General features: G+C 42.4%; 1 protein-coding gene across 1 annotated transcript in view; it reads left to right on the plus strand.

Moving 5' to 3' along the window:
- Positions 1-15,272, plus strand: part of ACMSD (aminocarboxymuconate semialdehyde decarboxylase) — a 99,619-nt gene that overhangs the window by 6,850 nt on the left and 77,497 nt on the right. Inside the window, exon 2 of the mRNA XM_084808971.1 lies at positions 3,080-14,763. Coding sequence (XP_084665097.1) covers positions 14,707-14,763 — 57 coding nt within the window. The 5' untranslated portion in view covers positions 3,080-14,706. The remainder of the gene's footprint in view (positions 1-3,079; positions 14,764-15,272) is intronic.

The following is a 15,272-nucleotide window of genomic DNA, read 5'->3' on the forward strand; positions in this document are numbered from 1 at the left end:
TCTTCTTTCCTTTGAGTTCCGTAATTTCAGAAGAGGTTGGCACCATGCACTTCCGATATAAATAAATCTGCCTCTTTCTAGAAATCATGAATTTTATTTGTGAAAGGTACTTTCTTAAAGCATTCATATCTGATTTCTCAATCAAACTGAGAAATTTGATTTCTCAAATTTGAAACCAAAATTGAGATAAATGAGGGCCATCTCTTTGCAATGCATTATATTAAGGGAGGGTCTTGACTTTATATTATCCTGTGGTATTGTTCCTTTAATTGTATGAATAAATACCAACTCAGATACTTTTCCAGTCACGGTACACATGGAAAACTCAGTAATAATGAATTGGGTGCAATCCTATCAAGATAGACGTCTGCCTCTAAACTCAGAGGCTGATACCTATCCAGTGCAGGTTGGGCAGAGTACAGAGGGGATCCTCTCCTCTATGCTCCACCCACCCTGCATTCTTGGCTAGATGGGTAATTTTGTGCATCTAGCCAGGGCTTCAGAGAGGGGCAGGAACAGGCCTGGAGACCACATAGGAAGCAACATAAAGGGGCTTCCATGGTCTCCTCCCCTCTTCACCCTGGGAACACCCCCTTTTCACCCTCTCTGCACTCACTTTTACGAGCACAGAGAGGCAGCTGCAGTTATCTCCATGCAGGCTCTGAGGGGAGGGGCAGGGAGCGCTGTCTACAGGCCAGTAAACTGAAAAATCCTATGTCCCTCCAGACAGTGTCTAGTGGCCATAGGATTGCTCTCCTGTTATTGATAAATATGAGACATACACATTCAACCATACAACATAGTATGTGCATCTGGGTTTTGGTTCTACTGAGTAATGAAGACCTGTGGTTTCCAAAGCTAGGACCAAATATCTACTGGCATACTCCTGGAGGCATAAATAAGGAAGGAATCACCTCAATTACACTATCAAGGAAGTATGTCAGAATGTATATAATTCTTATTTCCCATTCCCTAAAACTGTTGAAAGCCAATGGACAGGCTTGTTTAACACTGTGCTGTCTTGGCCACCATTTCAATGGAATGCAGCTCTGCTCAGCTGCAAGACATCTGAATATAGTCACGTGGACCTAAGTAACATAGAGCAGAACACATCACATCCATTATCACCTGTCCTGGAGGGTCTCTCTCAACTTAGTATAAATATGCTGTCTGGTGCCAAGTATTATGCTTATGTGGATTTGTGAAAAAACAAACATTTTTTACCTTTCTTCAAAAGACAAAGGGCAATATCCTACACTATCTGCATGCTAGCAGAACTGACCACTAGCACAGTAGGAACTAGCTATTCCTGAAACAACTGGAAATAAGTAGGAACATTCCTATTTCCATCACGAGCAGGTCAGTGGAGCTCACAAAAGGGAGCTCTGCTGGACTGCCTCATTCCAGAAATGAGCATTTCTACTCATTTCCAAGGTTGTTTCAGAAGCAGCTAGTTCCTGTTTTGCTAGTGGTCTGTTCTGCTGGCACAGCAGAACTAGCAGAGGAGCAGTGGCAGCATAGGATACTGCCCATATGTTTCTAATTTTCATGGATATGGAAAGATATTTGGACATATACAGGCAGCATCAGTGTAAAGGCAGAGGGAATTTTGAGCTCTGCATATCCATATATTCCTCTTTCAAAGCTTTATATCAAGTGCTGATATTCCCCTCCCTGTTTCTTCTGGTGTATTACCCTTTATATAGCCTTATGTTTCCCCTTACTATCCTTCTATTTCAAGGTCTCAAATATTCTGTTCAGATGAAAGCATACTTCTTAGGCTTACTAAGCAGATGTGTTCAATGTTATTTGCTGTAGTTATTCTGAGTACAGGGTTTTGATTTCCTTGGTGCAGAAATAGTGTTTGTATCTTTCAGATAGATAGACAGACAGACAGTCTTTCGATCTTTCCTATCTATCTATCTATCTATCTATCTAACAACAGAATATTTTTAAAAAGCATTTTAAGCTAAACGTTTCAGCTCCTGCCTTCATCAGTAGCTGTGCTGTTAAATGGATATCAGGAGTGGCAGTTTGGAATGCCTGGAGAGGAAAGTTCCTTAGGAGAAAAAACAGAGGTCTATTAATGGTGTAATGCTTGCTTACAAATTGCCCTCCAAGTTAAGGCCATTTGAACTAAGAGTTCTCAGTTATAGATATAATTCAGATTTATATACTGCTTTCCACAAAAGTATCAAAACAGTGAGCATAAAATAAAATGGCATAAAAACAATAATAATATAGCAATAAAAACAACACAATATAATCAACAATAAAACTGTATGCTACAAACCATACCTGGCTAGGTCACACTTCGAGAAAACCTCTGTAGTTTTAAGAACATAAGAAGAGCCATGTTGGATCAGACCAAGGGTCCATCTAGTCCAGCATTCTGTTCTCACAGTGGCCAACCAGGAACCCACAAGCAGGGCATGAGGGCAACAGCACCCTCTAACCCATGCTCCCCAGCAACTGGTGTACATAGGCTCACTGCCTCTGGTACTAGAGGGTAACACATAGCCATAAAGACTAATAGCCATTGATAGCCTTTTCCTCCAGGAATATGTCCAACCCCCTTTTAAAGCCATCCAAACTGGTGGCCATCACTACTTCCTGTGGTAGCGAATTCCATAGTTTTACTATGTGCTGTGTGAAGAAGTACTTCCTTTTATCTGTCCTGAATCTCCCACCAATCAGCTTTATGGGATGACCTGGGGTTCTAGTATTTTGAGAGAGAGAGAAAAGTGTCTCCCTATCCACATTCTCCACACCAAGCATAATTTTGTACACCTCTATCATGCCTCCCCTTACCCTCCTTTTTTCTAAGCTAAACAATCCCAACAGTTGTAACCTTCTCTCATAGGGGAGATGCTCCAACCCCTTGATCATTTTAGTTGCCCTTTTCTGCACCTTTTCCAGCTCTACAATATCTTTTTTAAGGTATGGTGACCAGAACTGTACACAGTATTCCAAATGTGGCTACACCATAGATTTGTATAGGGGCAGTATGATGTTGGTAGTTTTATTCTCAATTCCCTTTTCTAATTATGCCTAACATGGAATTTGCCTTTTTTTACAGTGGCTGCACACTGGGTTGACATCTTCATTGAGCTGTCTACCACAAAACCAAGATCTCTTTCCTGATTGGTCAGTGCTAGCTCAGATCCCATCAGGCTGTACTTGAAGTTAGGATTTTTTGCCCCAATGTGCATTATTTTACACTTGCTTACATTGAACCACATTTGCCATTTAGATGCCTATTCTCCCAGTTTGGAGACATCCTTTTGGAGCTCTTCACAATCCCTTTTTGTTTTAACCACTCTAAATAATGTGGTGTCATCCACAAACTTGGCCACTTTACTGCTCACTCCTAATTCCAGATAATTTATGAGCAGGTTGAAAAGCATTGGTCCTACTACAGATCCCTGTGGGACCCCACTATTTACTTCCCTCCATTGGGAGAATTTACCATTTATTCCTACTCTCTGCTTTCTGTTCTTTAACCAGTTACTGATCCATAAGAGGACCTGTCCTGTTATTGTCAGGATTGATTCTGAGTGCAGGAAGATAGTTAGCAGCTCAGATTCAGAAGAAGAACAGCCAGAACCGGGGGATGCATTTTCCCAAGCCAGTTCAGATATGGGTAGGCGTGCTTCTCAGGTTACCTACTCCCAGATGGCCAGGCCTGAAGCCCCCCCCCCTTTGCCCCCCTCTGTGAGAAGCTGGGAGGAGGAGGAGGAGAGAGGGGGCTGTGACCTAAGAGATGCTAGACTGCAGCGCAGAGCTAAAAGGGAAACGTCAGGGGCGGAGCTCAGACGGTCAACCCGGTTAGCGATGCGTGAGAGGCGATGTAGGGAAGCTCCACTGGAAGGGTGGGACATCCCTCCCTAAGTAAGTCTAGCCAGCAAGCCTCACTTCAAACTGCAGGTAACATTGGTGTTCCCATTTGAATCCCCTGGAGGTATTCCTTTGTAGCCTGAGAGTCTTCGAGGATTTGCATCTGTAATGAACCTGTTGATAATGAATTAAAGACGTGAGACTAAAGCCTCTCTATATGTGTGTGTGAGTGCATAAGGAAAGAGGGGGCCCAAGGGAAACGTGGCACTTATTCCATGACTGCTAAGTTTTTTCAGGAGTCTTTGGTGAGGGACTTTGTCAAAAGCCTTTTGGAAGTCCAAGTAAACAATGTCTACCAGATCACCCCTGTCTACATTTTTATTGACACTCTCAAAGAACTCTAAAAGGTTAGTAAGACAGGACTTACCTTTGTGGAAGCCATGTTAGTTCTTTTTCAGCAGGGCTTGTCCTAATTTTATCTTTAATAATGCCTTCAACCAATTTACCTGGAACAGATGTTAAGCTAACCAGCCTGTAATTTCCTGGATCCTCCTGGATCCCTTTTTGAAAATTGGTGTTACATTGGCCATCTTCCAGTCCTCTGGTATAGAAGCTGATCTTAGGGACATGTTGCATATTTGGGTTAGAAAATCAGCAACCTCATATTTGAGTTCTTTGAGAACTCTAGGATGGGTATCCGGTGATTTATTTGCTTTCAATTTATCAATAAGGTTGAGAACTTCATCTTTTGTCACCACTATTTGCCTCAGTTCCTCAGACTCCCTTCCTGAAAACATCAGTTCAGGTACAGGTATCTGTCCTATATCTTCTGCAGTGAAGACAGATGAAAATAATTCATTCAGCTTCTCTGCATTCTCCTTGTCCTCCTTCAGTACTCCTTTAACTCCATTGTCATCCAATGGTCCAACTGCCTCCCTAGCTGGTTTTCTGCTTCTATTTAAATAATTCTTTACTGTTTGTTTGTTTATTAATTTCTCTATACCGCCCAATAGCCAAAGCTCTCTGGGCAGTTCACAAATTGTTGGCCTTGATGTTGTTAGCAATATGCTCTTCAAAATGCTTTTTTGCATCTCTTATTGTCTGCTTGCATGGTCGTTGTGCAAGCTTGTGCTTCCTTTTGTTTTCCTCACTTGGGCAAGACTTCCATTTTCTGAAAGAAGCTTTCTTTTCTCTAATAGCTCCCTTAACACTGCTCATTAACCATACCAGCAACCTCTTGGACTTGGTGCTACCTTTCCTAACCTGTTGTATACATTTTAGCTGGGCTTCTATTATTGTGGTTTTAAGTAATCTCCAAGCATTTTGAAGGGATTTAATCTTGACTCCCCCTTTTAGCTTCCGTTTCACCAGTTCCCTCATTTTAGAGAAGTTTCCTCTTTAGAAGTCAAATGTTGGACTTCCTGGGCACTTTTCCACTTAAATATATATTCAATCTGATAGCACTGTGATCATTGTTTCCAAGTCGTTCAACAACATTTACATCTTGTACTAGGTCCTGAGCAACACCACTGAGGATTAAATCCAAGGCCGCCTCCCCTCTGGTCAGTTCCATGCCCAACTGTTCTAGGGCACAATCATTTCAAGCATCTAGAAATTTAACTCATGGATGGAACATGCATTTGTCCAATCAGGGTGGGGATAATTGAAGTCACCCATTATTACAACACTTCCATGTTTGGAGGCCTCCCTGATTTCTTTTTCCATCTCAAGGTCACTCTGAGCATTCTGGTCTGAGGGAAGATAGCATGTTCCTAGCACTAAATTAGTTTTGGAGCCTGGTATTATCACCCACAGAGCTTCTGTGGAAGAGCCTATCCCTTTCAGGTGTTCTAGTCCGCTCGACACTTTGCCCTCTTTAACGTACAGGGCAACACCTCCCCCAGTACGCCCTTCCCTGTCCTTCCTATAGAGTTTATATCCAAAGATGACCATATCCCACTGGTTCTCTCCGCTCCACCAGGTTTCTGTAATGCCCATTATATCCAGGTTTTCCTTTAAAAACTCCAACTCTCCCATTTTGGCGCAGAGGCTTCTAGCATTTGCATAGAAACACCTATACACAGTATCCTTCCCCAGATGCCTCTGGCGTGTGCATCTTTGCTATGGGACATTGGCTCCTTTGATTGGCTATTATGTTCCACCATGTGCTCCTGGCCTATTTCCTCCCCTTCTACATTTGGGCAATCAAAAACATTTTCATCTTCATCCCTTTGGGATGATTTAACCCAAACTGGATGCTTCCCAGCTCCTGTCGGTTTTCCCCCAGGGTTTAGTTTAAAAGCTGCTCTGCCATCCTTTTTATGTTTAGCGTCAGCAGTCTGGTTCTGTTTTGGTGGAAGGAGAACCCGTCCCTCTTGTACAGGCCTGGCTTCTCCCAAAACGTTCCCCAGTGCCTAACAAATCTGAACCCCTCCTCCCAGCACCACCATCTCATCCACGCATTGAAACTCCTCAGCTTCGCCTGTCTAGCTGGCCCTGTGCATGGAACAGGTAGCATTTCCAAGAAAGCCACCTTGGTGGTCCTGGATTTCAACCTCCTACCTAGCAACCTAAATTTGGCTTTCAGGATCTCATAACTACATTTCCCCACATCGTTGGTACCAACATGGACCATGACCACTGACTCCACCCCGGCACTATCTACTAGGCTATCTAGATGGCGCGTGACATCCACAACCTTCGCACCAGACAGGGAATTCACCATGTGGTCTACACACCCATCACAAACCCAGCTGTCTATGTGTCTAATGATTGAATCTCCCACTACCACAAGCCCCCCTCCCCCCAGAGGCACATCCTCGGTGCAAGAGGAGACATCTGAACGCCAGTACTGTGGGGGCGTGGCCTGTCTAATATCAGTTGGTAAAGTGTTCCAGAGGGTGAGTGCTGCAACACTAAATGTTCTAGAAAAAGTGTTCCTGAGGCAAACCTCCAGAGCATGTGGCACTCTCAGTAGTGCTTCTTCTAATGATCACAAAGATCAGGCAGGGACATAAGGAGTGAGGTGATTATATATATATATATATATATATATATATATATATATATGTCTCCACTGTCTTGAATTGGCAGGTTACTACTGAAAGGTCATGTCTCCTTAATGGTTTCACAGCAGTGAATGGGGATACATCTATGCATCTCTCACCCTGCTCTTCCCATGGTCTCCTTGACCACACTCCTCTCCCACTTGCTGGAGCAGGCCAGAATCTTGCTTTGCCTCAGGACAAGCAGGATGCAAGAAAGGGCAGTGGGCCTGGAGGCTGTAGAAGCTATCTACTGGAGGATAGGGGCTGTAGAAGCTACGTCTGGATCCCCTTTGACTGCTGAAGAGCTTTTAATGAACAGACTTCTCGGGTTATGAACCAGCATCCCAAAGGCCAACCAAGGAGTTGTTTTGAAGGGCCACCCATTCAGTTCAACTTCATTTGTCTTAATGGCTATTGGGAAATCAGTAATTTGGATAAATGTGAGCTCTGTTTGCTGTTTGGGGAACTGGATTCATATTATACTGCTATCTCAGTTATATACCAAGCATGGCATAATTGAAAAGATTTGACATGTCAGAAGGCTAAGGGCCTCAGTAAAATGGGCTGTTATAAAAACATAAGAACATAAGAAGAGCCATGCTGGATCAGACCAAGGGTCCAACTAGTCCAATGTTCTGTTCACACAGTGGCCAACCAGCTGTCGACCAGGAACCCACAAGCAGGGCATAAGAACAACAGCACCCTCCCACCCATGTTCCCCAGCTCACTGCCTCTGGTACTGGAGGTAGCACAGAGGTATAGAAAAATACCTCTGAATGTCTTCTAGAAATGAAACATTTCATGTAATGCAGAGTCATAGTGAACACATACAATTTCAGCTAATCATTATTGAGTTCTCCATGGCCATCCAGAATGGGCTTGCCTCAAAACAAGCTAATTTGGACTTGATTCAATTCAGCCTCAAATTAAGCTCATTTAATCTCTGCCCCATTCCAAGCAAATGTTCCATTGTGTAACGTCAGGAGCATCCTCACTGCATGAAGTTGCCATGATGACCTAGTAGGGACACCACTTGGATACAACCCGTGGCTAAGTAACAACTAGGCTTCAAGAATGTCATAGCCTGTTGTGCATAGGAGGATCATCAGGACCCATGAGAACTAACTCTGCCATGGATCCCTATAACCAGGACATCATCATGAGCAGTGTACCATGAGCAAGGACCTATGGAAAATTTAGTCCCCATGGAATCTAATTATGTTTGTGGGCATCATGTCCATGTCCTATGGATCCTTATGCCTGTGATGCTGCTGTGGTGTAGATGTGTAATGGAGTGTAGATGTGTAATGGAGGTCCCACAGCAAAGTCTCCCTGCCATAGTTGCAGCCAACTGGTAAGTTTGGATGGGAAGTGGGCAGCTGCATTGGGGAGTGCTAGTCTAAATCTATTATGAGCTGCATCCACTCTTTAGAAGGTGTTTGATTTTGGCTCATAAGCGGCTTGAGGTTTCTGAACTGGATAATTTTGTTTCCACCCCTTAGTGAAGTCCAGCTGCCATGGAATTGCATGGCCATGCTAACAGAGTTAGAAACAAAAAATAACTGCTTTGAAATCTCTAGAGAGGAAAGAATATACAAACAGATTTCACACACACACACACACAACAGAGAGAGAGAGAGAGAGAGAGAGAGCTGTTTTGGTAGGAAATGGGGAAAGAGCCATAACAGGAGAAGGGTGCAGCTCATGGTAGAGCGTATGCTTTGCATACAGAAGGTCCCGGGTTCAATCCCTAGCATCTCCAAGTAGGGTTGGGAAATACCCTGGAGAATAACTGCCAGTCAGTGTACACAGTTCTGAGCTAGATGGACCAATCGTTTGACTTGGTGTAAGACAGCTTCCTATGTACCTACGTTCAGTTAGAAAGTAGTCCAATGCACAACAGGCTATTACATTCCTGAAGCCTGGTTGTTAGTTAGCCATGGTTTCTATCCAAGTGGTGTCCTTTGCTGATAGAAGGCTCTTCTATCAGTGGAATAGGGAAGGAGGTGATTTTCAGCGATACTTCCTCCCCTCTGCAGGTCCCCTGCCCTCCATCTGCTCTAGAAGGTTTGGGGGGACACTTCAAAACCATGTGGAAGGCAATGCGAGGAGTGTCAGGGGAGAGGGAATCATCAAAAATGACCTCCTTCCTGTTTCGTGTTAGAAGCCTCCACTGGATCAAAGAGTTTTCCATCAGTGGAGGGACGCCAGTTGGATACAATCCGATATGGTACATTCCCTCTACCAGACGTATGTTTTAATGGTACATTATGACCTACCTCCCCTAATGACATGGGCTTTGGAAACAGAACTAGGATATCTTCCACATGCGTCATATGTCCTTAAATATGTGGCTTCCTGTCTATTCATCTTATTATTCTAGATTCTGTATTTCTTGTTTCATCAAGCTGCTTGTTCTTTCCTTCCTTCCTCTTGGCATCACACTTGTTAAAATCTGAAAAAAATAACAGCAGAAGTGCCACAAACACCGAGCGTGTGACTTGTGCAGGCAACACTCACCCACAAAGCCTAATTTGCAATGGATTCGTTTACACTTAATTTTCATTGAATTTAATGTGAAAACATCATGTGGTATGTACCTGTGAGGAGTGTTGTTGTTGTCTTTTAAATGAACAAGGTTTTGAAAATCTAAACAAGCTGGTGCAAGATTATGTCCCAAGGTAGATAGGCTGAGCTAAAATCAAGATTTAGAAAATGGTTTTTTGCTGAATACATAGCAGATGTTATGTGATTTTTATTTCACTTTTTTAATGAAAGAGATTGCACAATCTTTTTGTGCTCAGCTCCTGTCTTCCTTTCACTGCTACCTTGCTGTACATATTTTGAGTTAATGTGAATTTGATTCATACCTTAACCCATACCTGAACCAGATGTTTTAGTTTACAACTCCCAGCATTGGTCATGCTGACTAGAGCTGATGGGTCTTGAAGTTCAAAACATCTGGAGGGGGCTAAGTTGGTGAAGGCTACCGTAGCCTGCAGCATCTGGTTACACAGTTGCTTTCCCCAAGTGATTGCACATAAATTAATGTGGACAGAGGAAGAATCAAATTGTAGCACTTGTTCTATGTAATATTTACTTTAAAATAAAACAGCCATTGTCCAATGGGGCTAACTCTATTTTATAGGATTTGACCCTTAAAGTTACAACAAAACAGGCATGTGCAAACAACAAACTCCCATCAAGCTGGGTGCTCTGCCCTCATGGTTGTTATGAGTGAGTTAGAAAAACTGATAACCTGAACACAAAGATTTTCTTTCACATATCATTAATTTGTAACTAGCACAAGTGTTATGGGTTTCCAATCAGATTTCTGTGAGTAGTGGTACCATTCTGGACTCCCTGAGGCAATACCCTTTGAACCTGAGAGAAGAGTGTTGAAATAGCCAGCAATATTCAGGTAGTGTATCTCCATGGGAGCTAAAGTGGTCCAAGAAGGCTAGATGATGGTCAGAGGTGATGAATCCTCCTTATTACCCCCCTAGCCAGGGGGAGGGGGCAAGCTAGGCCTGAGTGTGAAGGCAACAAAGGACAGACTGCAGTGATGCAGAGAGGACAAATAGCTAAGTATGTTCTGTCATTATCTTAGAGCGCTGGTGGTCTCCTAGAGATCTGAAGTGGAAGTTGTTAAGCTGTGCCTCCACCTATGCCCAGCCTGTATGCTACAAATACACTCACATATCCCAGAATGCCAAAAGCCTCTGGTGTCCTCTTTCAAGAGGGAGCCAAACCTGGATACAGGCTGCACCCCTGAAACCTCTCACCTCTGATAAAAGTGGGATGAGCATAACACAAGCTGACTGAGATTCTACTTTATTAGTAGGTACCAAAGGTCAAAATAGATCTGAAATGCCAACATCATTTTTTAAACATCTTCATAGAGTGGAAACAATGGGAAGAATAAGGAATATTTTTACCCCCATTTGTTTCTACTCAATATATTATTTAGAGCCAACTAACTTATCAAAGTATTGATAGCATTTCCAAATGACTGCTTTCCCCAACACTTCAGCAAGTCACAGGTATGCAAATCAGCACACCTGACAAATGCCAGCTGGATGGGTACTGTACCAAAAATGAAATGGTTGTGCTAGTCCAAACAGGTAGCACAGTGACAGCAGTATCTAACCAACCATCCTCATTCCAACCACTTTCTGCAACAGGGGTGGACAACTTGTGGTCCTCCATATGTTTTGGCCTACAACTCTCATCATCCTTCACCATTGGCTATGCTGGCTAGGGCTGATGAGAGTTGTAGGCCAAAACACCTGGAGATCCACAAGTTGCCCATTCCTATTCTACAGGCAAGCATTTCTTCTTTGAGGTACTCCTATCTTAGCACTCCATTCCCTGGAGGAACTGCTATCTGGGAGATGCCCCGATATAGGGGTTCATCATACAGGGACAGAAATCCGCATCAATACTGTGGCTTTCTCCATCCAGTTTCATTGCGGGATTTGATCGGGCTCCTTTACACAGTTGTTTCTATCTTGTTATATTCCGTTTCTTACCTTTTCACGGGGTGGCTACATTTCTGTGAAAAGCCATTGCACATACTGGGGACACTGAGAAATTTCCTCCCTGGTTCCTGCCCCTTTCCCTCCCTTCACAGATTACTGGTGGTTTGGTATCCTTCTGAAAGTATCCCTTATGATTGTTTAGAAGTGGCTGAGCACCTAGCAAAGCCACATCCAGACTTGTCAGATGAGCCACTGACTAATGTAGATTGTGTATATTTTGAGAGCCAGTGTGGTGTAGTGGCAAGAGAGTTGGACTGGGAGCTGGGAGATCCGGGTTCTAGTCCCCACTCGGCCATGGAAGCTCACTGGGTGACTTTGGGCCAGTCACACATTCTCAGCCCAACCTACCTCACAGGGTAGTTGTTGTGAAGATAAAATGGAGAGGAGGAGGAGGATAATGTAAGCCGCCTTGGGCTCCTTGCAAGAGGAAAAAAGGCGGGATATAAATGCAATAATAAATAATAAATAAAATTGGTTGTGATTGACATACAATGTGGGTAGACAGCAACCTCCACTGAACTGGCCAAACTCCACCCCCGCAGGCACCGGTTTCCCAGTGAACTGCTGGAATGCTAGCATGCCAGCCATTCTGTTTTGTGGAATAAGCAGCCAAAGCTGGGAGCAAAAATTGGTGCATTCCATTTAGTTGCAGCATGGTAGCAAGCTATTAGGTCAGTATACCGACATGCCCACCTCCCCGACATCACTGCTGCCATCATCATGATGACCGCACGCCAACAACCCCAAACAAAGCAGGTTTTTCGCGCTACAGGAGAAGTACATGGGCAGGCCATGGCGCTCCTGTTGTGCAGGCTGAAAAAATGCTACATTTTTTCTATTTGGGGAATTACATGGGATAGGTAGGGGGAAATGGCAGGAACAACACTGGAGGATTATGATGTCATGTGATGGACTGCAAACTTCTGTGAGTGGCCAATCATGAATGTGTGATAAATTGCAGGTGTAGAGATGCCCTTAATCTAAACATCAAGACAGCTTCATGTGTTTCTTTATGGATCTTGCCACTAGATGGCATTATCCATTAACTGTAAAGATTAAAGACCTTTTCACCATGACCACAAACTTGACAGAAGCGTACGTGAAATGCTGGGGTTACAATAAAAAATATCATAGGGTTCTTTACGGTATCCTGATTCATGTTTCTCTAGCAAATACATGAGATAGGAATAATCAAACACACTAGGACCACTTCAATCCCTGGCAAAAGCCTGAAATTCTGCCCAGTCCTCCAAAATACCCTTATAAAATGTGGCATTCCAAGAAAAAAATGTGTTGACTACTGAAAAAAAGGGTCCCTAGTGCTGTTGCCCCCACCCTCAGGAATACTCTGCCCCTGGAATTAAGGCGTGAGACAACAATTATCAGGGTTTTTTTTTCTTTTCACCCAAAATTATCCAGCTTAATTTTTGTTGATCATGTATGGTGCTGGTTATTCTTTTAGATATGTATATGTTAAATGGGCATTCTGCTATTTTTATATTATATTTTATTGTTTGTAATTGTATTTTTGTATTGTACACCACTTTGGTAAATTCCTTTGTTTAGTGATACATCAATGTATTAAATCAAGATAAATACATAAAATTTGTACTTCCTATTGCAGAAGAGGGAGGGACTGAGCTGCTATTACTGCTGGGCCCCAACAACTTCTCTTCACATTAATCCTAGCAGCAGTTACAAAGACTTTTGTTTACAGAAAGTGGAAGTGAGGAGCATGCCAGAGGCAGCACGATCGCTTGTTCCCGCTTGTGCCTGGAAAATCATGGGTTAATCTGAGTGATTGGCAGATAATGTCAGCATCCCTGCTAATCAAAAAGGATCCACACTGCATCCCTGAAGTCCTGGCTCCACTACATGACTGCTGGTCTGTCAGTAGGGCTGTTCAGCACTCACAGAACTATAACATTATTCTGCAGAATTCTCACTTTTTTAATTTAGGAAAGATCGCAAGGACAAACATGGCAAACCCCTGTTCCAATAAGATCAGTGGCTGTTCTATTAAGGTCCAAAGTACATGACAGGTAATTGGTGTCATTGCCTTAACAATGCCAGCTGTATAAACAAATCAATAATCCCTGGGCTAAAGCCATTTTCAGTCAATGCCACTGTTTTTTCACAAGGGGACCACGGGATACAGATTTGATTATACTTTGCTGAAGTCTAAATTGTCCTCAGGTAGCATAAAAACATCTTTGCTATCACATGGAATCAAGCTTCTGTGGAAGTGTAATGTTATGTTCCTTGGCCTTTTCTCCATAGCAACAATATTTCCATAACTTCTTATCCATCAAGAGATTCTTTTGTGCCTCTCTTAATAGCTTTATATCAACAACAACCTTGAGCTACTATTATTGAAGAGTTTCCAGTAGTTCTGTCCATTTTTTTTTTAAATTCACCATTCTTTTTTAGATTTGCTGTCATTAAAGCTAAGTTGTTGTTTTTTTTTTAAAAAAAGGGCCAAACTAGACATGGCATGTTATAGGTATGTGTTTGGCCCTTAGTTTTTATTTACTAAGGGGCAGCCAGACAGAGCAATCTGGCTGGGGACAACAGCTTGGGGAGAGAGGAGATTTAACTATTTTCCCCTGCCACAGCCCCAGTGTGGATTCCCTCCTGCCTGCTGCTAGCTATTGGCCCTAGCAGTAAAGCTGCCACTGGGAAGTATTTTATAGTATTTCTGAAAATATCAATTACTAGCAAAGATTCCTTATGTGAAGATTAATTCAGATTAATACACAATTCCTTGTAGGGTTCATTGGACAATGATATAACTAAACCTAATTGTCCATTATGTGAAAATCTCACTGCTGGTTTCTCATGGGTCAGAAGTAGAATGGATAGAAATATTTAATCCATTTTGCAAAATTAAACTCGAGATTTGGGTGGGGTTTTTAATCCAAGTACAGACAAGGGATTACATCATTAGGAAGGAAAGCTGCTAATAAATTAGCAGTCAAAACCTCTCAATCAATTTCCTCTAATAGAATGTGTTCTTCCATTGTTGCACAGCTGTGTATGAAAGCTATATGGCTTGCAATTATATGCATGCCATTTAGTTTTGCATAATGCAGCTCTTCTGAAATACTGGCTCTCTGATTGGTTATTGTAAGAAAACATCCTGATAGGATGGTGGGAGTACATGAACACCAGTTTAAGTTAATGAAAAGCTATCCCTCCAAGGACAGACAATACATAGGCACAATTAAAGTTTAAAGCAGGGAATGCTTTATTAAAACTAATCTTCAGGTGATCCTCCAAAGATGAAAATTGACATTCACAGTCACATTTTGCCTAAGGAGTGGCCTGATCTAAAACAGGTAACAGCAGCATGGGATATTTGGTACAAAGACGGTAGAAAGCAATATAGTTTCTTATTTCTATTTAATGTTTTCAGATGAACTTTATCTTTGATATTTCTGGACTTTGGGAACTCTCTCCTGGATTGTTTTTTTCCCCCTCAACTGAATTCCCGCTGAATAAGATCAAAAAGATTGATCTTCATTTCAAAATGCTTCTGGCGCCTTAAAGTTATGTGTGCCAGGGGCATTTTGAACTATGCTTTTAATCTGAATTTTTAAACAAAGGTGTTCTGATAGTTGCTTATTGAAGCAGGTAATTTGGATGTACTTTTCTAGTTTCTTTACTTCCAGAAAAAAAAGCCCTCTCTGTTGTCTTTTAAAGTTTACAATTAGTTTAACAAAATCAAGTTTTCATTTTCATAATTGCCCGGAAGAGAATTAATTGAGGGTAGGGTTGGGTGGTGTTAAAAACACTTTCTGCTCATTGCACCTTTAAGTATCTTTTCATTGCTCACTTAACATGAATA

Source organism: Heloderma suspectum, chromosome 1 (genome assembly GCF_057233095.1).
Source record: "Heloderma suspectum isolate Gila_16-S chromosome 1, 16-S_ref, whole genome shotgun sequence".
Taxonomy (NCBI): Eukaryota; Metazoa; Chordata; class Lepidosauria; order Squamata; family Helodermatidae; genus Heloderma; species Heloderma suspectum.